The 25,239-nt window shown below is 44.8% G+C and overlaps 2 protein-coding genes across 2 annotated transcripts; one reads left to right on the forward strand and one right to left on the reverse strand.

Moving 5' to 3' along the window:
- Positions 1 to 4,122: 4,122 nt before the first annotated feature.
- On the reverse strand, positions 4,123 to 12,894 carry LOC125532927 (hsp70-Hsp90 organizing protein 3-like). The gene is made up of 11 exons (XM_087539221.1): positions 12,787 to 12,894; positions 12,626 to 12,691; positions 12,351 to 12,539; positions 11,485 to 11,616; positions 10,134 to 10,273; positions 9,001 to 9,084; positions 8,665 to 8,793; positions 7,118 to 7,225; positions 4,745 to 4,915; positions 4,558 to 4,637; positions 4,123 to 4,380 (listed from the first exon to the last, which is right to left on the reverse strand). Exons 1-11 carry the CDS (start codon positions 12,818 to 12,820, stop codon positions 4,335 to 4,337), a joined length of 1,179 nt encoding a protein of 392 aa, XP_087395347.1. The 5' UTR covers positions 12,821 to 12,894; the 3' UTR covers positions 4,123 to 4,334.
- A 1,499-nt stretch (positions 12,895 to 14,393) lies between these two features.
- LOC147991781 (uncharacterized) lies at positions 14,394 to 15,444 on the forward strand. The gene is made up of 2 exons (XM_087538808.1): positions 14,394 to 14,585; positions 14,803 to 15,444. Exons 1-2 carry the CDS (start codon positions 14,394 to 14,396, stop codon positions 15,442 to 15,444), a joined length of 834 nt encoding a protein of 277 aa, XP_087394934.1.
- The last annotated feature ends 9,795 nt before the right edge of the window (positions 15,445 to 25,239 follow it).

The raw sequence follows: 25,239 nt of genomic DNA on the forward strand, positions 1-25,239 counted from the left end.
ACTAAGCAAAATAAGATGCATAAAGGATAAACATCACATGCAATCAATATAAGTGATATGATATGGCCATCATCATCTTGTGCCTTTGATCTCCATCTCCAAAGCACCGTCATGATCACCATCGTCACCGGCTTGACACCTTGATCTCCATCGAAGCATCGTTGTCGTCTCGCCAACTATTGCTTCTACGACTATCGCTGCCGCTTAGTGATAAAGTAAAGCAATTACATGGCAATTGCATTTCATACAATAAAGTGACAACCATATGGCTCCTGCCAGTTGCCGATAACTCTGTTACAAAACATGATCATCTCATACAATAAAACTTAGCATCATGTCTTGACCATATCACATCATAACATGCCCTGCAAAAACAAGTTAGACGTCCTCTACTATGTTGTTGCAAGTATTACGTGGCTGCTACGGGCTGAGCAAGAACCGTTCTTACCTACGCATCAAAAACAACTACGCGGTATAGTGATTGCTTTTTGATCTTCAAAAAGAACCTTGTTCATTGAATTCGATTCAACTAAAGTTGGAGAAACAGACACCCACTAGCCATCTGTGTGCGAAACACGTCGGTAGAACCAGTCTCGTGTAAGCGTACACGTAATGTCGGTCTGAGCCGCTTCATCCAACAATACCGCTGAATCAAGAATCAACTAGTGACGACAAGCAATATGTATATACCCACGCCCACAACTCCTTTGTGTTCTACTCGTGCATATAACATCTACGCATAGACCTGGCTCGGATGCCACTATTGGAAAACACAGTAATTTCAAAAAAATTCCTACGCACACGCAAGATCCATCTAGGTGATGCATAGCAACGAGGAGGAAAGAGTGTTGTCCACATACCCTCGTAGACTGTAAGCGGAAGCATTATGCCAACGCGGTTGATGTAGTTGAACGTCTTCATGATCCGACCGATCCTAGCACCGAAGGTACGTCACCTCCGTGATCTGCACACGTTCAGCTCGGTGACGTCCCATGAACTCTAGATCTAGCTGAGTGTTGAGGGAGAGTTTCGTCAGCACGATGTCGTGATGACGGTGATGGTGAAGCTACCGGAACAGGGCTTCGCCTAAGCACTGCAACGATATGACCGAGGTGGATTATGGTGGAGGGGGGCACCGCACATGGCTAAGACAATTGTCAACTTGTGTGTCTATGGGGTGCCCCCTTCCCGTATATAAAGGAGTGGAGGAGGGGGAGGGGCCGGCCCTCTATGGCGCGCCCAAGGGAGTTCTACTCCCATCAGGAGTAGGATTCCCCCCTTCCCTAGTTGGATTAGGAGAGGAAGGAAGGGGGAGAGGGGGGGGAAGGAAGGGGGGCACCCAATTTGGATTGGGCTTGGGGGGAGGGCCCCTCCTAGGCTCCCTTCTCTCTCCCACTATGGCCCGATAAGGCCCATATACTTCCCGGGGGGTTTCGGTAACCTCCCGGTACTCCGGTATATGCCCGAACTTATCCGGAACCATTCCGATGTCCAAACATAGTCATCCAATATATCGATCTTTATGTCTCGACCATTTCGAGACTCCTCGTCATGTCCGTGATCATATCCTGGACTCTGAACTACCTTCGGTACATCAAAACACATAAACTCATAAATCATAATACAGATCGTCACCGAACGTTAAGCGTGCGGACCCTACGGGTTCGAGAACTATGTAGACATGACCGAGACTCATCTCCGGTCAATAACCAATAGCGGAACCTGGATGTTCATATTGGTTCCTACATTTTTTCTACGAAGATCTTTAGCGGTCAAACCGCATAACAACATACGTTGTTCCCTTTCTCATCGGTATGTTACTTGCCCAAGATTCGATCGTCGGTATCATCATGCCTAGTTCAATCTCGTTACCGGAAAGTCTCTTTACTCGTTACATAATGCTACATCCCGTAACTAACTCATTAGTTACATTGCTTGCAAGGCTTATAGTGATGTGCATTACCGAGAGGGCCCAGAGATACCTCTCCGATACACGGAGTGACAAGTCCTAATCTTGATCTATGCCAACTCAACAAACACCATCGGACACACCTGTAGAGCATCTTTATAGTCACCCAGTTACGTTGTGACGTTTGATAGCACACTAAGTGTTCCTCCGCTATTTGGGAGTTGCATAATCTCATAGTCACAGGAACATGTATAAGTTAAGGAGAAAGCAATAGCAATAAACTAAACGATCATCGTGCTATGCTAACGGATGGGTCAAGTCAATCACATCATTCTCTAATGATGTGATCTCATTTATCAAATGACAACTCTTTGTCCATGGCTAGGAAACTTAACCATCTTTGATCAACGAGCTAGTCAAGTAGAGGCATACTAGTGACACTCTGTTTGTATATGTATTCACACATATACTAAATTTCCAGTTAATACAATTCTAGCATGAATAATAAACATTTATCATGATATAAGGAAATATAAATAACAACTTTATTATTGCCTCTAGAGCATATTTCTTCAGGCACGTCCGCTCACGGTGGAGCAAGCCCGTATTGTCCATGCCCTTGCTGGCCCTGCCCCCTAAAGACGAGGAAGAGAAGAATGGTGTCGCATTCGACACCTCCAGGCACAAAACGGATCCGCCTCAGTATCTATATCATCTTCAAGAAGTGCAAGGGCGGCAATGGATAAACTTTCTTCATAGCTCATAGAGCATGCCTAATTTTGGCAGTCAAGTGGTATGTATAATGAACTACCCTATGTTATTTCCTAGAGTAAATAGCATAAAACTACTATACGGGTTAGGGTTCCTAAAAACTACCGAATTTATTTTTTTCGCTGATAACTATCAAATCAGGGGTCGGCTATTTCAAAAAAACCCCAAATCCTCTTTGTTAAAAAATTAAACATGTTTATGACAAGTCAGGCCCGCCACTAAACGCACTGTTTGGTTGACCGTTTGTTTGACTGTTAACTGACTTGTGGGGGCCACATGTCAGCACCTCATCCACAGATTTTTTACGGATTAGCCCTACAAATATTTAAAAAATTAATCGGGTCCCTGAAATCAATTTCAAAAAGCAATCGGGTCCTTGGACTGTTGCCACTGCGCCTCCAAAGGGCTCTGCCCGTGGTCGCCGTTGCGCCTCCATGGGGCTCCGCCCGTGGTCGCCGCTGCACGCCGCCATGGGTGGTCGCCACCGCGCGCTGCCGCCATGGGGTTCCGCCCGCGGTCACCGCACGCCATGGGGCTTCGCCCGTGGTCGTCGCCGCGCGCCATGGGGCTCCGCCCGCGGTCGTCGTCGCGCCGCCACGCCGCCACCTGCGCCGTAGACAGCACCAGCAGTCCCCGCCCGCTCCCGCAACGCCTGACCTCCGCCACCAGCGCGACAGAGCCAGCAGCCCGCACCCACCTCGAGTTGGCGCGAGGAGAGAAGAGGGAGAAGCCGCACAATGGGGAGCACACCGCGGCTGCGGGCACAACTCGCCGGCCGGAGGAAGAGGCCGCCGGCACACACGCTGCACCATGGATCTGTTGGGCCCGAACGGGAGGTCCACCCCGCGTGCAGTGGACGACGATGGGCGGCCGAAGGGAGGCCCACGACGACGACGGGGCTGCTGGCCGGCGAGCTCCTCACGGCGGGGTTGCTGGCCGGCGAGCTCATCCGGCGGGGCTGCTGGCCAACGCATCTCCCGTCGTTCTGGAGCATGAGGACGAGAGGGACCGATTGCTTTTGTATTTACAATGACCTGATCACAGTTTTTTATATGAGACAGTGACATGTGGGTCCCAAATGTCAGGTAACGGTCAAACAGACGGTGCGTTTAGTGGCGAGCCCGACTTGTCATAAACATGTTTAATTTTTTAACCAAGAGGATTTGGGTTTTTTTGAAACAGCCAACCCCTGATTTGGTAGTTATCAGCGAAAAAATAAATTCGATAGTTTTTTAAAACTCTAATCCGTAAAGTAGTAGTTTTATGCTATTAACTCTATTTCATGTATGACCACACTATGCTCTGTAAGAATTATAAAGTACATTGTTTGATCTACGTTGCATGAGATTATATGGATTTGAAGGGCATATGAGGGGACGATTTGCCAAGTGTGGTTGTAGATGCTCCAAGACAGATAATAATCTATCTTGTGACAGCCCGAATGAATGACACAAAAAGATAGGAAACCAAATAATATCGCCCAGATGTTTATGCCAGTAGTTTACTTGGTTTCCCATCAGACGAGTTCAGGAATTCAAAGCCTATAAGCAAAGGTGAAACACTCAACTACAGCTCAACTAGAGAGCAGATCCTGAACTTCTTCCCACTTTTTTTTCAAAAATAAAAAGAACTCCTTCCCCCTGCAAACATTTACTCAGCCTTGGTGCTGAGAGACATCTTGCATGGCATCATAAGCTTTCCTGCATATTCAAAAGAGGACCATCAGAGACCTGCTTCAGTCACTTGTAGTAACACTTAGGAGCAAACGCACAACAAGAACTTAATAAATACTAATAAGTATGTCTGGTTCCTCATAGTGCATAATGCAACCAATGATGGGTTTGCCACAAACAACAAAAAAGAGGCAGATGGGATACCGTAATGCATCCTCAATCTCAGTGTTAGCTGGGTCCAACTTGAGTCCATCCAGGAAACGTTCACAAGCACCCTTGTAATCCTGATGATAAAACACAAGTTAATGGCCAAAAACAATTCACACACAAATTCATATAGAGGAAAAAACATCCGACGGTATCTTTTTTTAGATGTTATCTTCTATGTAACCTTCAGTGACATCAGAGCCGCGCCCTGCCGGTAACAGGCTGTTGGCCAATCAGGCCGCATTTTTCTGCATTCGTTAGCATCTACCAAAGCCTTGTCCCCGTCACCCATGCGGAGGGAGCAAAGGCTCCTGTTTGAGTACATGGTCGCATCATCTGGATCAAGCATCATTGCCTACAATCAACGAGGCAAATATTGGAATTTGTGGGCACTGACAATGAGATAGGAAATCTACCACATGACTGAGAAGAGACTCGACATAGTAGATTAATCCTGAATGATTAAGGCTGGAAAACAAAGCCAATTAATCTGACTTACAGTTAACAAATATAGCACAATGTTGAGGATGTACCACGCGTGAATTAAAGTGGCAGTGCGTAAATTATGTTTCCACTATGTCTTCCTACAAGTGGCTATCATTATGCTTTTTATCACTTCATTCATTATCCACTATGCCTTAACCAGATCCAGAAGCCAGTAACTCCTAAAATATTACAGTTATACTCTCTCCCTCCAAAAATAAGTGTCTTAACTTTATGACGGAGGGAGTACTTAATTTATTCTCAAACAAATGCACCATCATCAGATTAACACACTACTAATCTACCCTCTTCATGCTTATGACAAGCTGGAAGCTCAACGATGTCTTAATTCTCCCCTGATTTGTAACAAAACCAGATCCCGCAATAATAGGCTGCAGACCTGTGGCACCGTGGGTAGGAACCTTTGCTCCCCCGTGACTCAAAATCTTTGATAGAAGCCCCCCAACTCGATGTGAAATTTTTGGTATTTGAATAAGTTTTGACCAAAAGAATATTTTAGATCAATGTATTCGCATTAAAGAAAATGTAAAACCCGGTCACAATCTATGAAATTAGAAGCCTTGCCTGCTGATCTCCCCGAGCCCGTGTCGTTGGTCAGTGTGGCGTGCGCGGCCGGTTGTGGCGTTGTGTGTGTGCTGGTGGGCGCAACAGGTCAAGGGCGCGTCGACGTGTTGCCGTGGCCAGATCCAGTGCGGCGTGTGCGCGTGGTGCTCAGGCGCCGGTCTCGGCTCGGGAGCAGTTGCGTGCTGGGTGGGGGATGCGCGCTGGTGGCCAGATCTTGTCCTCAGGGCCGAGTCTACCGCTGCTCCGCAGGAGCGGCGCGCCCTTGCACGCAGAAGGTTGGACGGCGCGTGTGTGGCGTCTGGATGCTGGGGCGGCGACCCGAGGGGATCTCGACGGGGTTGCGCCATCAAGGGTGCGAGGGCAGCGTGGGGGGAGGCGGTGGACACCGGTGGCGGCGGATTTGGGGTTCTCCCTGCCCAGATCCGTTGGCTTCGGGTGGTGGTGGCTCGGACTCCGCCGGCGGCCCGGACGAAGGTAGTTCGCTCCACTTGCGTGGTTGGGGAAGGCCAGAGATCGCGGTGGAGGTGGTGGCGTCCTGTGGGCGCACGGTGGAGGTGGTGCTATGGTGGAGGGTCTGATCCGGGAAGGGATGTGCCCTGTTCTTGATCTGGTTCATGCGGTGTATGTGGTGCTACAAGATGTGCTCTCCTCCCACTGCAGTAGTCAGCTCGTTTCAAGAATCTCAGGTGGACTTGGGTATTCGCGGTCTGGGGTTGGGAGAAATCCCTGCTTCATGATGTCCAAGGTTGACAACCGCAACGCCCGCGGGCGCCGTCCCCTCCATGGAGGCGTTGTCTTGGCCCCGATCTCAATCTTTCCCTTGTTCTTGGGGGAAACCCTAGGTCTGACCTCCGGACCAAGCGATGGCTGCGTCATGGAGTTTGTTTCCCTCCTTGGAGGCATCGGCTTGTTGCTCGAGGAGTCAAGTTGGTGCAGCTCGAGTCGGTGTCGGCAATTGCTTTGGCGTGAGCCACCGAGGCGCAATGTACATCATTGTCGGCGCTCTCTCGACGACGCCTTCTCCATGTCTGCCCGGCCCTGCCATCCACCTACCGACTTCTTAGCGCAAATGGGTGGGGGTATGTTGGCTTGTGTCGTCCTCGGGTCTTGGTCGTGTTGTAGAGGTCTTTGGCGTTGGTTGTGACGCGGCTTGGTAGCTCTGTGATTTGCCTCATTGCCATTGGCTTGGGCTTGATCTAGGTGATGCATGTTCCGTAGTTGGCGTGGGATGTGTGGCTGCTAATCTTGGTGATTAGTGTTGTAATGGCCGAAAGGCATTGTACCCGGTTTCTTTGCCGCTTCTTCTCTGATGCTTGCCGCTTTTTCTCTAATGCAATGATACACATGCTTATATGTATTCTAGAAAGAAGCCTTGCCTGCTTCAGGTTGAAAGTTCGACAAGAAAAAAGGCAATATACAATCCAACATATGGACTAAATGAAATGTTAGAAAGGGACAATGTAAGAAGTATATGATGCTTGAATATTACCACACTGTAGGATCCTGCTGCAGAAAAATAATCCTTCTTCTTGAAAGAGTTGTTCGCAAGTTTCTTAAACCCTGCCGCTCTAGTTTTGCTTTTAGACACAGGCTCGTCCTGGATCATCACGATATCGAAGTTAATGAAAGACTTCAGATGCGCAAAACTGTATAAGTTCTAAAATACTTTGAATTATGATGTAAATATTAGGAAAATCGGATCTCATTACATAAAAATCCTTTTGCTCACATATCTATTGACTGCATATTTGTGAGTACCTCCAAGCATCTCCGCTATGCTGTACCAAAGAATTTATCGCCTAAATTGTCAACTAAATTCACACAAATTTGTGATATCATGCTTTGGTAACTACAAATATGAACATGCATGCTACATTAATCTACATACATACAACATTGCCAGTCTCCACCGACATTACCCGCCAATGTGAAAGTCACATTTTCATTGTTAATAACTGGCAAGGAGGTACTGATTTCCTCCATTTAAACTTCCCAAGCACATTGTATGATACCATGTATCATCTGCTGTTACATAATATTGTTAGAATTCCTTGTAACTACTTGAGCAGAATCGGGGATTGCCAATTGCAGTGGTATTATTTAATATTCATTTATTTCAACTAACCGAACTTGCCTTGTAGTTAAGCCAGAATGTCCCTGATGAAATATTTGTGAAGGCAACCGTGCAAATAAATTTCAAATGGCACAATTTTTACACCAAGTTTCACAACTGTGATGATTAGGTAGTGGCCCTTACACCCATGTTTGGCAAAATCCCATTACAACCATAAAGCATGGTAACTTCTGTCTTATGTCAGTTATCTGGTAGCATGAACAAAATATTAACGTGAGCGATAATCACGTGATTAATATTCATCCAGTCCTGAGCCCTTGTCTCTAGAAAGACTGCAATAGGAAAAGCTCTACTTAGTACTTAAACTTTTTAATTGCCTGTCACTATGTTTCTTATTTTTCTGCGTTGTTTTTGGAGTAGTAAGATTTAGGCTGCATGCATCATTGATGCAAAGCCCGAGGGTAATGAACACTTCCCTTTTCTACAAAAAGAACATTGCATTATCTTCCTCTTTTTGGCAATGCAAGGCATGCCTTGATGCTTCTGTTCGCGTGGGAGGAAGTTGTGCTGTGTGCTATGGTTAATCCAACAGGCCCGGGCTTTAATTCCAACTGTGCCATTCCAGTATCAAAGCCACTTTGGGAATTTTGGTTTCCTATTTTGGCAGAAATTATTCGAATATGCCATGAAAGTACTGGAGCCTTACGCAGTACCCAGTACATACCTAGATCTTGGAGGATTGCGGGCAACTAAAGGTCTGAAAGAATAGCGTCTTTTGTCCCCCCTAGAATTCCTAATATGTGTGCAGGGGTTGCAACTTGATAGGGTTAAAGTGCATGCATGTAGAGTTTTAAAATCCAGTGCCTAGCCACCAAGTTTGCAATGCTGATTAGAACTCTACATGAATGATTCGCCAAAAAGACCGAACTCAACAAGCATAGTGTCAAAGAGGTAAATCTTACATCATCTGGAAGAACACGGTCGGCAGCAGCGTCCTTCTTAATGCAATTGACGAAGTCAGTTGAAACGAGTTTTTGAGAATGGAGATTCTCCACAGCATAGGTTAAAGCTCCCTTGGCATCAGCACCAGCCTATATCACAAAAAAAGATGTTCAGTGTCCGTATCAAGAAAATATAGGGATAAGTCAGTCCTCAAGATGAACTGGGTAGCATTTCAAACAAAGGCCAGCACAGGAAGTCAAGTGTTCTCAACTTCACTGAGAAAAAAATGTCACTACATAGCAAAGGGAATCGTCAAAATTAAAAGACTTGGAAAGTCTAAAGTGAAGGTCCAATACCCTAATCAGGAGAAGCATGCAGTTCCTTGAGTCAGCATCTATAGCTGCAATGAGAGGTGTCTTGCCATTTACCTCTTTATTGCGCTGTTGAGAGGCAATTAAGATATCAGCTCCTATGGTAAAAATGATAATCAAGGGATAAAGATAAAAATGGACACACAGATATCACTAAAGTCAAATAGCTTTCAGGGCATTACAAAATACACAAGCATACTGAACTTATTGATCCAACATATTTCATAGCTTACTAGAATTTGGTCAGACCTTGAAATTTTAGATGGCACTTAAAAGTGAGCATCAGCACAAGATAGAGAAGACTATTGTGGAAAATATACAAAAATACAATTGCATCAATAAGTTATCTCTAATTATCAACGTCAACATTCAAGGGACCGGAAGTGACGAGATGTGCAGCGGTATATATCTTGTATTCCATTAAAAATGTAAGCAGGTCGTGACATGCATCGACAAAATAACTATTACTACAGCAAGAAAATAGATCCTAGACTTGATAACATATTACTATGAATTTAAATACAAGTGCATGAAGTACATCGACACATGTTACTATGGCGCGATTTGAATAAGGGAAAGAAAAAGAAAGATTTCAAGAGTTACGGTGGCACGATCTTAATGTGGAAGATTTGGGGGCTTCGCAGTGGCTGCACGCCTGAGAATGAGACTCGAATTGGCAAGAACCAGAGGACTCCATTCTCCACGAGCTAGTGTCTGGAAGGAGGCAGGGGCCAAGGCGCTGCAACTCCTGCTGCTGCACACACGGTCTCCTGATATTGCTTCTTCTGCAGGTTTTTGTTAGCTAGGCCTTAGGTTTTTTCTGCTGTATTATCTCTTTGCTTGGTTTGGCCCCTTCAGCCTTTGCTTGTAATTTGCCTTATCTTAATGAGCTAACTGTGCTGAACAAGCTATCTGACAGTGTTCAGAATTGAGCGCCAAGCATTCATGATTTAAAATGCAAAAACGACAAAGTAGAATCAAGCAACCAGACTACAAGCTAATAGAGCATGAGAAATACGACTAATGAGTTTTCTTTAGCAGAACACAAGAAATTGCCATGTAAATTCACCTATCCAATGGGCAACTTAAGGCTGAAACATATGCATTTACAAACTTACATCTGCATTGTGGTCCAACAAAATCTTCAAAATGCCATCATGCCCTTGAGTAGCAGCGCAATGAAGTGGTGTCCCACAAAAGGCTACCGGGTCAACATAGGCTCCTTTAGCAAGCAATAGTCTAACAGTTTCACAATCTCCTGAATAATGCACAAACTTGCTGGATAAGAGGATATGTATTTCTGTCACGTTCTCAATCTGAAAGATTTTGTTTCGAAAGAAGTGTTTCCCCTGATTTCCGTTAATAGCAATAACAAGCTACAAAGACTTAGAAAGAAAATGAATCCATGTATTTATTACAGCAGATCATATAGGTATTTCTTGGGACATCTTTCTTTTCAAAAGTCTTATGCACCTCACTCTGCTTGACCATGTGCCATAAGTAACGACTTGTTTGATCAGTAAGGCATTCATTAAAGCCAAAACATTCTGTGACTAAATAATTTATTACCATATATGAAAGAAAGGAATCTTCAACAATTCTTGGCCCTTTGGGAGAAGTCAGCGATCGTGACCAACTGACCATCCAGCCGGGGTGCCAAGGACTCTATAGTTTGGAAGCCAACCAATGACGGGCAGTACTCCACAAAGTCTGCTTACTTGGTGCAGTTTCACGACCTCCCACGCTCAAGTTTGGCTGCTACGGCCTAGAAGGCGGGGGCTCCCCCAAGTGCAAAATTTTCGCCTGGCTTGTTATCCAAAACAGAGTTTGGACGGCTGATAGGCTTCAGAGGAGAGGATGGCCAAATTGCGACAAATGCCCCCTTTGCAGTCAGGTGCAAGAAAATGCAGCACACCTGCTCTTCAAGTGCCATTTTTCTATCCGGATTTGGAATGCGATCTTCTCATGGCCTGGGCTTGCTATCCCCACGGCCCCTTGGCTCCTGTTCAATTTGGTGAAATCTAGGTGGGATGCGGTCCTTTCTAGCAACGCGCACCCGACAAAGGCCTTGTCTTCTTTGTTACTCCTCGTGGGATGGGAGATCTGGAATGAAAGGAATGCTCGCATCTTCAGGAGCAAAGCGGTGCCAGTGGCGACTGTCATGCGACGCATAAAAGAGTTAGTTTCTATTTGGGCCATGGCGGGCACTAAGCATTTGCGTAATGTAATGCCGCGAGAGTAATTGTTTTGTTCTCCGCCGCCGCTTGGCGATGTGTGTACTGAAACCACTTCTTAATCAATGAAAATGGCAAGTCTTTTGCCTTGTTTAAAAAAAACAAAGGAAAACAGATCCTAGTAAGAAAACAATACTAAACCACACTATAATACAACTTCAATATTCAAAGGACAACTTAAGAAAACTTGCAGCATACAAATGGAAAACAGAGGCATGCGTTTCTAGAGATAGACCTGATGTAGTGGCTTCATGTAAAGGGGAAAGCCCATTGTGGCAGCTTTTGTTTGGATCGGCACCATGATCAAGAAGATATTTGGCAATACCCACACCCTTACATGATATCGCAAAAAACAGAGGTGTTCTACCTGTCAAGCACACTGTAATGTAGCTTATTGATGCAAAACCTTTCAGGGTTTAGCAAAGAAATAAACGCATAACTTTTAACCCCCCACAGAAAAGTATGAAGTAGAATGAAAGATTTTAAAATACAATATGGCCCAAATGGGAAATAATTTAACTTTATAATTTAGACGTCTCCACAACAGATGATTGCATATATACACCTGCAGCATATGCATATGTCCAAAAAGTAAATAAAACAATCCCGAAGAAATAATAATTTACCCTCGACGGGGCCTACTTACATCAGCCATGCTTATGTAGGATATGGCCTGAGATATCATTAACTGAGCATGGTCTATTTCCATAAGAAGCTATATGACCACTTCTTGAAAAATCCAGGCACGGCACAGACATATCTTAACATTAAACAGATAAACCCAGAGTGGCAAATATGCAGAGCAGCAGAGATGTTATATGATCAATTATGAGTGAGCATAATCATAATTTAGCAAGCCCAAAACATCAAGCACAGCGAAATCATAATTTCGAGCTACAGATCAAGCAACTCATATAAACAATAATAATTATTTGGAGGACATGAAAATGGAAACAGAGGTTCCATTTCCGCGTGACCCCACTGCAAATGGCAGCACTTGGTGAAAATGGCAAGCCCATACTTCCATATAAACGCGGAGCAAACAAAAATCAAATAATCACAAAATCCTAAATGGATGTAGGGTTTTGGAGGGACCCTGACCTCCCTTGTCGACGGCGTTCACATCAACCTGCAGTTCCTCGACCAGGTACCTGCAAACCTCCATCCTCCCTCGGTTAGCGGCGACGTGCAGCGCGCCAAGACCCTGTAGCAACCCGGCGTCCTCCACCCTCAGCGCCTCCACCGTCTCCTTGAGGCGGCCCCTGGCCATGTCCAGCATCGTCACCAGCCCTGCAGCGGATTGGACGCGAAAAATCAGCACTCAAATCTCCCAACCAAGATCTGGGACGAGGAGATCGGGAGCCACAGCCACCTACTCTTGAAGAGGGGGAGATCTCCGTCGGACGCCGCTTGGAATATCATGTTCAGCATCGGCCCGCCGACTGCGGCACGAGAAGCAGCGTTAGCGTTTCCGGCTGGGGGTTAGCGTTGGGGTCGGGGTCAGGGATAAGACGTGAAGGAGGGGCTAGGGGCTCACCGGTGAAGGGAGCGGGCGAGCCCGGCGGCGCCATGGCGTGGATGGAGAGTAGGAGTTGGTAGGGTTTTGGGTGGGGAGAAGAGAAGGAGAAGGCAGCGAGATGAAGGCGATCCGTCTGACGGCTGTTTGTATGGAAGAATCTCTATGCGGAGATAAAAATGGGCAACCGTCTGACGGCTGTCAACCACGACGCCACCGGCTGTTCGACTAGCCAGCATTGAATTGTACTGCGAGAGCATCTCCAAGTAGATCTTGTGGGTGGGTTTGGTTGCAAAGTACTCTCTAAATACTTTTATATTAGTTTACAGAAGGAGTACGTAGTATTTTCAAAGTATTGGTTTGGAGGGACTTTGCGGTAAAGTTTCGGGTGAAATCGAAATTGGATGGTTTCCGATGGTCTCTGGTAGCTGTATATGGGGCAGCACAACCCGAAATTAAACCAGATTTTTTAGCAAACTTGGTGCGGATTTGTGGGGACGAGACTCTCTCAATCCTAGTTGGAGGGGATTTTAACATAATTCGAAGGAGAGATGAAAAGAACAATGACAACTTTGATGGACGTTGGTCTATGATGTTTAACATGATTATTAAAAGTCTTAGTTTAAGAGAAATTGAGCTCACAGGTAGACAATATACATGAGCTCCAACATATGAGAAGTTGGAGATGGTGCTCGCTAGTGTGGAATGGGAACAGAAATACCCATTAGTGTCGGTTCATGCGATGCAGAGGGCGATCTCAGACCACACACCTTTACTAGTAGACTCGGGAGACGCAACACATATTGTGAATAAGAACGCTTTCTCTTTCGAACTAGGCTGGTTCGAGAAAGAAAACTTCATGGAGATTATTGCACGCGAATGGGCAAAACTTATTAGTGGACGATCAAGTATTGAGAGATGGCAAAACAAAATTAGACATCTGAGACAATTTTTACAAGGTTGGGCCAGAAACAAGAGTGGGATTTACAGACAAGAAAAAGAGTGACTCACCCAATTAATAGATGGTCTAGATTTAAAAGCAGAATTAAACCTTCTTAATGTAGCTGAGCAGAGCTCGAAATCCGAAGCCGAGCAACGCTTACGAGCTCTTCTTAGAGAAGATGAGCTCAAATGGGCATTGCGTGCTAAGGTGCTTAAGGTTCTCCAAGAAGATGACAATACACAATTCTTTCACATGAGTGCGAATGGGAAACATAGGAAGAAGAAAACAATACAACTTGAACAGGACGAAGAAACAATTGTGGGTCATGAGACTCTGAAAGCTTATATCTCTAATTATTATAAACAACTTTTCGGGCCTCCGGAAGCAAGCACGGTGTCCCTTAATGAATCTCTTATTGGATATATCCCTCAGCTTCGGGCAGAGGAAAATGATATTCTATCTACTCCGTTTACTAAGAAAGAGGTTCTAGATGCAATTTCACAAATGAAACCAAATAAAGCACCGGGACCAGATGGGTTTCCCGCGGAATTCTATAGAAACTGTTGGCATATTATTAAGGATGATCTTATGCCTATGTTTCAAGATTTTGTTAACGGTCATTTAGAACTGTCCCATCTTAACTTTGGCATGATTACGTTGTTGCCAAAGAAAGAAGAGGGCGGGAATGGAAAAAACCCAGGCATGCGTGGGCAAATTCAGGGAGGCCTTGGATGTATGTGGTTTAGAGGACCTGGGGTTTGAGGGGGACAAATTTACCTGGCGGAATAACAACCACCGATGTGAGAACTACATCCATCAAAGATTGGATCGGGCGGTCGCAAATGAGGGGTGGAGGAAGCAGTTTGAGGGGTTCAAGGTAGTGAATGGTGATCCTAGACACTCGGACCACAGGCCCATTGTCATCACAACAGAGAAAACTGAGGGGGGGGGGGAGCAACAAGAGAGAGAGAGAGAGGGAGAGGAGGTGGCAGTCACAAGTTTAAGTTTGAGGCGTGTTGGCTGGAGGAGCAGTGTGATCAACTAGTGAAGGAGGCATGGTGTCACACAATGGCAGAAGATGGTTGATGTGTTAGGGAGGGGTTGAAGCAGGTGGTGGGAAGCTTCAAAATTGGAGTGGAAACGTTTTGGGTGGCTTGGAGAAAAAGCTAAAGAAAGCAAGGAAAGAAGTGGAGAGATGGAGGCGTATGCCGGTGAGTAAGGAGAAGGTGGCAGGGGAGGAAGTGGCACGTTATAGAGTGGAGAGGCTGGAGGAGCAACTGAACACCTACTATAAGCAGCGTGCACACATGACCTGGTTGAGGAAGGGGGGCAGAAACACCTCATATTTTCATGCGAGTGTTAAAGAGCGAAGTAGAACTAATAGGATAGGGAAGCTGAGGCGTGAAGATGGGAGCTGGGCGGTGAAAGAGGAGGAAAAGAAGGAGGTTATCACTAAATATTTTGCGCAGCTATTCAGGTCAGAGGGCAAAACAAATCATGATGAGGTTCTGAATTCTGTGGAGAGCAGGGTAATAAGGGAGATGAACTCTGGCCTAATGGCAGAGTTTAGTGCTGATGAGGTCAAGGCGGCCCTGAGGGATATTGGTGACTTAAAGGCGCCAGGGGAGGATGGTATGCCAGCAATTTTTTACAAGCACTACTGGGTGGATGTGGGTGACAAAATAACACAGGAAGTGCTAGCCTTTTTGAATGGGGGGCCTATGCCAACTGACTAGAATAACACGTCCATCACGCTGATCCCCAAGGTGAAGAACCCGGACTGTATCAAGAATCTGAGACCAATAAGCCTTTGTAATGTGGTATATAAGATCGTATCTAAGGTCCTCTCAAAGGTTGAAAGTGATCTTGCCCGAGATCATCTCTTCGACTCAGAGTGCCTTTGTGCCGGGTAGGCTCCTGACTGACAATGTGCTGCTCGCTTACGAGGTTATCCACTATATGCACAACAAACGAAGTGGGAAGGAGGCTTATGCTGCGGTGAAATTGGATATGAGCAAGGCATATAACCGGGTTGAATGGCATTTCTTGGAAGCTATGATGGTTAAAATGGGTTTCCATCGGAGGTTTGTGGGGCTGATTATGAAGTGTGTGAGGACAGTAAAGTATCGCATCAAGATTAATGGCGATCTCACCGAGGAAGTGTTACCTGAGAGGGGGCTGAGACAGGGGGACCCACTGTCCCCTTATCTCTCTTTGCTGTGTGCGGAAGCTTTCTCGTGTTTACTAACAAAAGCTGAGCAAAACAACTTGATCCAGGGGATTAAGGTGTGCCCGAATGCCCCTAGCATATCCCATCTGCTGTTTGCTGATGATTCCCTCATCCTCTTCAAGGCAAATAAAGAGAGTGCAGAGCAGATCCAACGTATTGAAGGAAATATGCCCTAGAGGCAATAATAAAGTTGTTATTTATATTTCCTTATATCATGATAAATGTTTATTATTCATGCTAGAATTGTATTAACTGGAAACTTAGTACATGTGTGAATACATAGACAAACAGAGTGTCACTAGTATGCCTCTACTTGACTAGCTCGTAAATCAAAGATGGTTAAGTTTCCTAGCCATGGACAAAGAGTTGTCATTTGATAAGCGAGATCACATCATTAGAGAATGATGTGATTGACTTGACCCATTCTGTTAGCTTAGCACTTGATCGTTTTAGTTTACTGCTATTGCTTTCTTCATGACTTATACATGTTCCTATGACTATGAGATTATGCAACTCCTGATTACCGAAGGAACACTTTGTGTGCTACCAAATGTCACAACGTAACTGGGTGATTATAAAGGTGCTCTACAGGTGTCTCCAATGGTACTTGTTGAGTTGGCATAGATTGAGATTAGGATTTTTCACTCCGATTGTCAGAGAGGTATCTCTAGGCCCTCTCGGTAATGCACATCACTATAAGCCTTGCAAGCAATGCAACTAATGAGTTAGTTGCGGGATGATGCATTATGGAACGAGTAAAGAGACTTCTCGGTAACGAGATTGAGCTAGGTATTGAGATACCGATGATCGAATCTCGGGCAAGTAACATACCGATGGCAAAGGGAACAACGTATGTTGTTATGCGGTTTGACCGATAAAGATCTTCGTCGAATATGTAGGAGCCAATATGAGAATCCAGGTTCCGCTATTGGTTATTGACCGGAGACGTGTCTCGGTCATGTATACATAGTTCTCGAACCCGTAGGGTCCGTACGCTTAACGTTCGGTGACGATCGGTATTATGAGTTTATGTGATTTCATGTACCGAAGGTAGTTCGGAGTCCCGTATGTAATCACGGACACGACGAGGAGTCTCGAAATGGTCGAGACATAAAGATTGATATATTGGATGACTATATTCGGATACCGGAAGTGTTTCAGGTGATTTCGGAGAAAACCGGAGTGCCGGAGGGTTACCGGAACCCCCCGGGAGAAGTAATGGGCCACATGGGCCTTAGTGGAGAGAGAGAGGGCCGGCCAGGGCAGGCCGCGCGCCCTCTCCCCCTCTGGTCCGAATTGGACTAGGGAAGGGGGGTGGCGGCCCCCTTTCCTTCTCCCTCTCCTCCTACCTTTCCCCCTCCTAGTAGGAGTAGGAAAGGGTAGTCCTACTCCTACTAGGAGGAGGACTCCTCCTCCTGGCGCGCCCTGCAAGGGCCGGCCGGCCTCCCCCTTGCTCCTTTATATACGGGGGCAGGGGGCACCCTAGGACACACAAGTTGATTGTTCCAAGCCGTGTGCGGTGCCCCCCTTCACCATAATCCACCTCAATCATATCGTAGCGGTGCTTAGGCGAAACCCTGCATCGGTAGCAACATCATCACCGTCATCACGCCGTCGTGCTGACGGAACTCTCATGTGAAGCTCTGTTGGATCGGAGTTCGTGGGACGTCATCGAGCTGAACGTGTGCTGAACTCGGAGGTGTCGTACGTTCGGTACTTGGATCGGTCGGATCGTGAAGACGTCCGACTACATCAACTGCGTTCTCATAATGCTTCCGCTTACGGTCGACAAGGGTACATGGACGATACTCTTTCCTCTCGTTGATATGCATCACCATGATCTTACGTGTGCGTAGGAATTTTTTTGAAATTACTACGTTCCCCAACAGTGGCATCCGAGCCAGGTTTATACATAGATGTTATATGCACGAGTAGAACACAAAAGGAGTTGTGGGCGTGGGTATATACATATTTCTTGCCGTCACTAGTTGATTCTTGATTCAGCGATATTGTTGGATGAAGCGGCTCAGACCGACATTACGCGTACGCTTACGCGAGACTGGTTCTACCGACGTGCTTCGCACACAGATGGCTAGTGAGTGTTTGTTTCTCCAACTTTAGTTGAATCGGATTCAATGAACAGGGTTCTTTCTGAAGATCAAAAAGCAATCACTATACCATGTTGTGGTTTTTGATGCGTAGGTAAGAACGGTTCTTGCTCAGCCCGTAGCAGCCACGTAAAACTTGCAACAACAAAGTAGAGGACGTCTAACTTGTTTTTGCAGGGCTTGTTGTGATGTGATATGGTCAAGACATGATGAGATATAAGTTGTTGTATGAGATGATCATGTTTTTGTTGAAGTTATCGACAACTGGCAGAAGCCTTATGGTTGTCTCTTTATTGCATAAGATGCGAGTGCCGAATAATTGCTTTACTTTAAAGCTATGCGATAGCAATAGTTGCAAAGAGCAATAGTTGGCGAGACGACCATGTGATGACACGTTGATAGAGATCAAGATGATGGAGATCATGGTATCATGCCGGTGACGATAGAGATCATTTACGGTACTTTGGAGATGGAGATCAAAGGCGCAAGATGATCATGGCCATATCATGTCACATATTTTGATTGCATGTGATGTTTATCCGTTATGCATCTTATTTTGCGTAGTTCGACGGTAGCATTATAAGATGATCTCTCACTAAATTTCAAGGTATAAGTGTTCTCCCTGAGTATGCACCGTTGTGACAGTTCGTCGTGCCGAGACACCATGTGATGATCGGGTGTGATAAGCTCTATGTTCACATACAACAGGTGCAAACCAATTTTGCACACGCAGAATACTCGGGTTAAACTTGACGAGCCTAGCATATGCAGATATGGCCTCGGAACACTGGAGACCGAAAGGTCGAGCGTGAATCATATAGTAGATATGATCAACATAGTGATGTTCACCATTGAAAACTACTCCATCTCACGTGATGATCGGACATGGTTTAGTTGATTTGGATCACATGATCATTTAGATGACTAGAGGGATGTCTATCTAAGTGGGAGTTCTTAAGTAATATGATTAATTGAACTTTAATTTATCATGAACTTAGTCCTGATAGTATTTCCATAACTATGTTGTAGATCAATAGCTCGCAATGTAGCTCCCCGTTTATTTTTGATATGTTCCTAGAGAAAAACTATGTTGAAATATGATAGTAGCAATGATGCGGACTAGGTCCGTGATTTGAGGATTATCCTCATTGCTGCACAGAATAATTATGTCCTTGATGCACCGCTAGGTGACAGACCTATTGTAGGAGCAGATGCAGACGTTATGAACGTTTGACAACCTCGGTATGATGACTACTTGATAGTTTAGTGCACCATGCTTTATGGCTTAGAACCGGGCCTTCAAAAATGTTTTGAACGCCACGGAGCATATAAGATGTTCCAAGAGTTGAAATTGGTATCTCATACTCATGCCCGTGTCAAGAGGTATGAGACCTCTGACAGTACTTTGCTTACAAGATGGAGGAGAATAGCTCAACGAGTGAGCATGTGCTCAGAATGTCTGAGTACTACAATCACTTGAATCATGTGGGAGTTAATCCTCCCGATAAGATAGTGATTGACAAAGTTCTCTAGTCACTATCACCAAGTTACTAGAACTTCGAGATTAACTATAATATGCAAGGGATAACGGAAACAATTCCCAAAGCTCTTCGCGATGCTGAAATCGGCGAAGGTAGAAATCAAGAAAAAGCATCAAGTGTTGATGGTTGACAAGACCACTAGTTTCAAGTAAAAGGGCAAGGGAAAGAAAGGGAACTTCAAGAAGAATGGCAAGCAAGTTGTCATTCCCATGAAGAAGCCCAAAGCTAGACCCAAGCCTGAAACTGAGTGCTTCTACCGCAAAGGAAATGGTCACTAGAAGTGGAACTGCCCTAGATACTTGGCAGATAAGAAGGATGGCAAAGTGAACAAAGGTATATTTGATATACATGTTATTGATGTGTACTTTGCTAGTGTTTATAGAAAACCCCTCGGTATTTGATACTAGTTTAGTTGCTAAGAGTAGTAACTCGAAACGGGAGTTGCAAAATAAACAAAGACTAGTTCAGGACGAGGTGACTATGTGTGTTGGAAATGATTCCAAGGTTGATAAGATCACCATCGCACACTCCCTTTACCTTCGGGATTAGTGTTGAACCTAAAATAAATGTTATTTGGTGTTTGCGTTGAGCATAATATGATTGGATCATGTTTATTGCAATACAGATATTCATTTAAGTCAAAGAATAATTGTTATTATGTTTACATGAATAAAACCTTCTATGGTCATACACCCAAGGTGAATGGTTTATTGAATCTCGATCGTAGTGATACACATATTCATAATATTGAAGCCAAAAGATGCAAAGTTAATAATGATAGTGCAACCTATTTGTGGCACTGCCATTTAGGTCATATTGGTGTAAAGCGCATGAAGAAACTCCATGCTGATGGACTTTTGGAATCACTTGATGCTTGCGAACAATGCCTCATGGGCAAGATGACTAAGACTCCGTTCCGATTAGTGTTGAGGCTCGCGGCGGGTATCGTTATTTTCTGACCTTCACAGATGATTTGCGCAGATATGGGTATATCTACTTAATGAAACATAAGTGTGAAACATTTGAAAAGTTCAAAGAATTTCAAAGTGAAGTGGAAAATCATCGTAACAAGAAAATAAAGTTTCTACTATCTGATCGCGGAGGCGAATATTTGAGTTAAGAGTTTGGTCTTCATTTGAAACAATGTGGAATAGTTTCGCAACTCATGCCACCTGAAACACCGCAGCATAATGGTGTGTCCGAATGTTGTAATCGTACTTTATTGGATATGGTGCGATCTATGATGTCTCTTATCGATTTACCACTATCGTTTTGGGGTTATGCATCAGAGACAGCTGCATTCACGTTAAATAGGGCACCATCTAAATCCGTTGAGATGACACCGTATGAACTATGGTTTGGCAAGAAACCAAAGCTGTCGTTTCTTAAAGTTTGAGGTTACGATGCTTATGTGAAAAAGTTTCAAACTGATAAGCTCGAACCCAAATCGGAGTAGTGCGTCTTTATAGGATACCCAAAAGAAACTGTTGGGTACACCTTCTATCACATATCCGAAGGCAAGATATTTTGTTACTAAGAATGAATCCTTTCTAGAGAAGGAGTTTCTCTCGAAAGAAGTGAGTGAGAGGAAAGTAGAACTTGATGAGGTAATTGTACCTTCTCCCGAATTGGAAAGTAGTTCATCAGAAATCAGTTCTAGTGATTTCTACACCAATTTTTGAGGAAGCTAATGATGATGATCATGAAACTTCAGATCAAATTACTACCGAACCTCGTAGGTCAACCAGAGTATGGTCCGCACCAGAGTGGTATGGTAATCCTGTTCTGGAATCATGTTACTAGTCCATGACGAACCTACGAACTATGAGGAAGCGATGATGAGCCCATATTCCGCAAAATGGCTTGAGGCCATGAAATCTGAGATGGGATCCATGTATGAGAACAAAGTATGGACTTTGATTGACTTGCCCGATGATCGGTGAGTCATTGAGAATAAATGGATCTTCAAGAGGAAGATGGACGCTGATAGTAGTCTTACTATCTACAAAGCTCGAATTGTCGCAAAATGTTTTCGACAAGATCAAGGTGTTTACTATGATGAGATTTTCTCACTTGTATCGATGCTTAAAAGTCTGTCCGAATCATGTTAGCAGTTGCCGCATTTTATGAAATCTGGCAAATGGATGTCAAAACTGCATTCCTTTATGGATTTCTTAAAGAAGAGTTGTATATGATGCAACCAGAAGGTTTTGTCAATCCTAAAGGTGCTAACAAAGTGAGCAAGCTCCAGCGATCCATCTATGGACTGGTGCAAGCATCTCGGAGTTGGAACATATGCTTTGATGAAGTGATCAAAGCATATGGTTTTATACAGACTTGCGGTGAAGCCTGTATTTACAAGAACGTGAGTGGGAGCGCTACAACATTTCTGATAAGTATATGTGAATGACATATTGGTGATGAGAAATAATGTAGAATTTTCTGGAAAGCATAAAGGAATGTTTGAAAGGAGTTTTCCAAAGAAAGACCTCGGTGAAGCTATTTACATATTAAGCATCAAGATCTATAGAGATAGATCAAGACGCTTGATATATTTTCAATAAGTACATACCTTGACAAGATTTTGAAGTAGTTCAAAATGGAACAGTCAAAGAAGGAGTTCTTGCCTGTGTTGCAAGGTGTGAAGTTGAGTAAAGACTCAAAACCCGACCATGGCAGAAAAAAGAAAGAGAATGAAAAGTCATTCCCTGTGCCTCAGTCATAGGTTCTACAAAGTATGCTATGTTGTGTACCAGACCTATTGTGTACCTCACCATAAGTTTGGCAAGAGGGTACAATAGTGATCCAGGAGTGGATCACTGGACAGCGGACAAAAATATCCTTAGTGTAATAAGGAAATGTTTCTCGGTTATGGAGGTGACAAAGAGTTCGTCGTAAAGAGTTACATCGATGCAAGCTTTGACACCGATCTGGATGACTCTAAGTCTCGATCTAGATACATATTGAAAGTGGGAGCAATTAGCTAGAGTAGCTCCGTGCAAAGCATTGTAGACATAGAAAATTTACAAAATACATATGGCTCTGAATGTGGCAGACCCGTTGACTAAATTTTCTCACAAGCAAAACATGATCACTCTTTGGGTGTTAATCACATAGCGAAGTGAACTAGATTATCGACTCTAGCAAACCCTTTGGGTGTTAGTCACATGGGGATGTGAACTAATCACGTAAACATGTGAACTATTAGTGTTAAATCACATGACGATGTGAACTAGATTATTGACTCTAGTGCAAGTGGGAGACTGAAGGAAATATGCCCTAGAGGCAATAATAAAGTTGTTATTTATATTTCCTTATATCATGATAAATGTTTATTATTCATGCTAGAATTGTATTAACTGGAAACTTAGTACATGTGTGAATACATAGACAAACAGAGTGTCACTAGTATGCCTCTACTTGACTAGCTCATAAATCAAAGATGGTTAAGTTTCCTAGCCATGGACAAAGAGTTGTCATTTGATAAGCGGGATCACATCATTAGAGAATGATGTGATTGTTGACCCATTTCGTTAGCTTAGCACTTGATCGTTTTAGTTTACTGCTATTGCTTTCTTCATGACTTATACATGTTCCTATGACTATGAGATTATGCAACTCCTGATTACCGGAGGAACACTTTGTGTGCTACCAAACGTCACAATGTAACTGGGTGATTATAAAGGTGCTCTACAGGTGTCTCCAATGGTGCTTGTTGAGTTGGCATAGATCGAGATTAGGATTTTCACTCCGATTGTCGGAGAGGTATCTCTAGGCCCTCTCGGTAATGCACATCACTATAAGCCTTGCAAGCAATGAAACAAATGAGTTAGTTGCGGGATGATGCATTACGGAATGATTAAAGAGACTTGCCGGTAACGAGATTGAGCTAGGTATTGAGATACCGACGATCAAATCTCGGGCAAGTAACATACCGATGACAAAGGGAACAACATATGTTGTTATGCGGTTTGACCGATAAAGATCTTCGTAGAATATGTAGGAGCCAATATGAGCATACATCCTCCGCTATTGGTTATTGACCGGAGACATGTCTCGGTCATGTCTACATAGTTCTCGAACCCATAGGGTCCGCACGCTTAACGTTCGGTGACGATCGGTATTATGAGTTTATGTGATTTGATGTACCGAAGGTAGTTCGAAGTCCCGGATGTGATCACGGACATTACGAGGAGTCTCGAAATGGTTGAGACATAAAGATTGATATATTGGACGACTATATTCGGATACCGGAAGTGTTCCGGGTGATTTCGGAGAAAACTAGAGTGCCGGAGGGTTACTGGAACCCCCCCGGGAGAAGTAATGGGCCACATGGGCCTTAGTGGAGAGAGAGAGGGCCGGCCAGGGCAGGCCGTGCGCCCCTCCCTCTCTGGTATGAATTGGACTAGGGAAGGGGGGGTGGCGCCCCCCTTTCCTTCTCCCTCTCCTCCTTCCTTTCCCCCTCCTAGTAGGAGTAGGAAAGGGGAGTCCTACTCCTACTAGGAGGAGGACTCCTCCTCCTGGCGCGCCCTGTAAGGTCCGACCGGCCTCCCCCTTTCTCCTTTATATACGGGGCAGGGAGGTACCCTAGGACACACAAGTTGATTGTTCCAAGCCGTGTGCGGTGCCCCCCTCCACCATAATCCACCTCGATCATATCGTAGCTGTGCTTAGACGAAGCCCCGCGTAGGTGGCAACATCATCACCGTCATCACGCCATCATGCTGACGGAACTCTCTTGTGAAGCTCTGCTGGATCGGAGTTCGTGGGACGTCATCGAGCTGAACGTGTGCTGAACTTGGAGGTGCCGTATACTCGGTACTTGGATCGGTCGGATCGTGAAGACGTACGACTACATCAACCGTGTTCCCATAACGCTTCCGCTTACGGTCTACGAGGGTACGTGGACGATACTCTTTCCTCTCGTTGCTATGCATCACCATGATCTTGCATGTGCGTAGGATTTTTTTTGAAATTACTACGTTCCCCAACACGTATACTGCAGGTTTATGAGACAAGCTCGGGCCAAACCATAAAAAAAGCTAAATCTACCGCTTTCTTTAGTGGTAATGTGAAGGCAAAGGATATTGAGGATGTGATGTGCACTCTGGGGATTGAGAAGGAGGCACTGAATGAAAGATACCTGGGCATGCCAATTCATGTGGGAAATCAAGAACCAAGACTTTCAGGCACATAATTGAGAGGATTCTGCAAAGAATTAGTGGATGGCAGGAGAAGCTGCTCTCTTGGATGGGAAAAGAACTCTTGATTAAGGCGGTGGCGCAGGCGATACCCACTTTTACTATGTCATGCTTTGACTTGACGAAGACCATATGCGAGGAAATCAACACCTTGGTGTGTAAATACTGGTGGAGCCAACAGGTTAAATCCAATAAGATTCATTGGCTGAGTTGGGAGAAGATGGTAAAGCCAAAGAGTGAGGGGGAACCTGGGTTTCCGTGACATCCACAGCTTCAACATGGCTATGCTCGCGAGACAAGGATGGAGAATGCTGCAACGGCCAGAGTCTCTATGCGCGCGGGTCTTGGGGGCTAAATATTTCCCCGATGGAAATTTGCTGAGTGTGGATGAAATGAGAAATATGTCCTACACCTGGAGGAGTATTTTGCAAGGAATCAAAATTCTGAAGAA

This window comes from Triticum urartu, chromosome 1A, assembly GCF_056163025.1.
Source record: "Triticum urartu cultivar PI428250 chromosome 1A, HENAU_Tu73, whole genome shotgun sequence".
Taxonomy (NCBI): domain Eukaryota; kingdom Viridiplantae; phylum Streptophyta; class Magnoliopsida; order Poales; family Poaceae; genus Triticum; species Triticum urartu.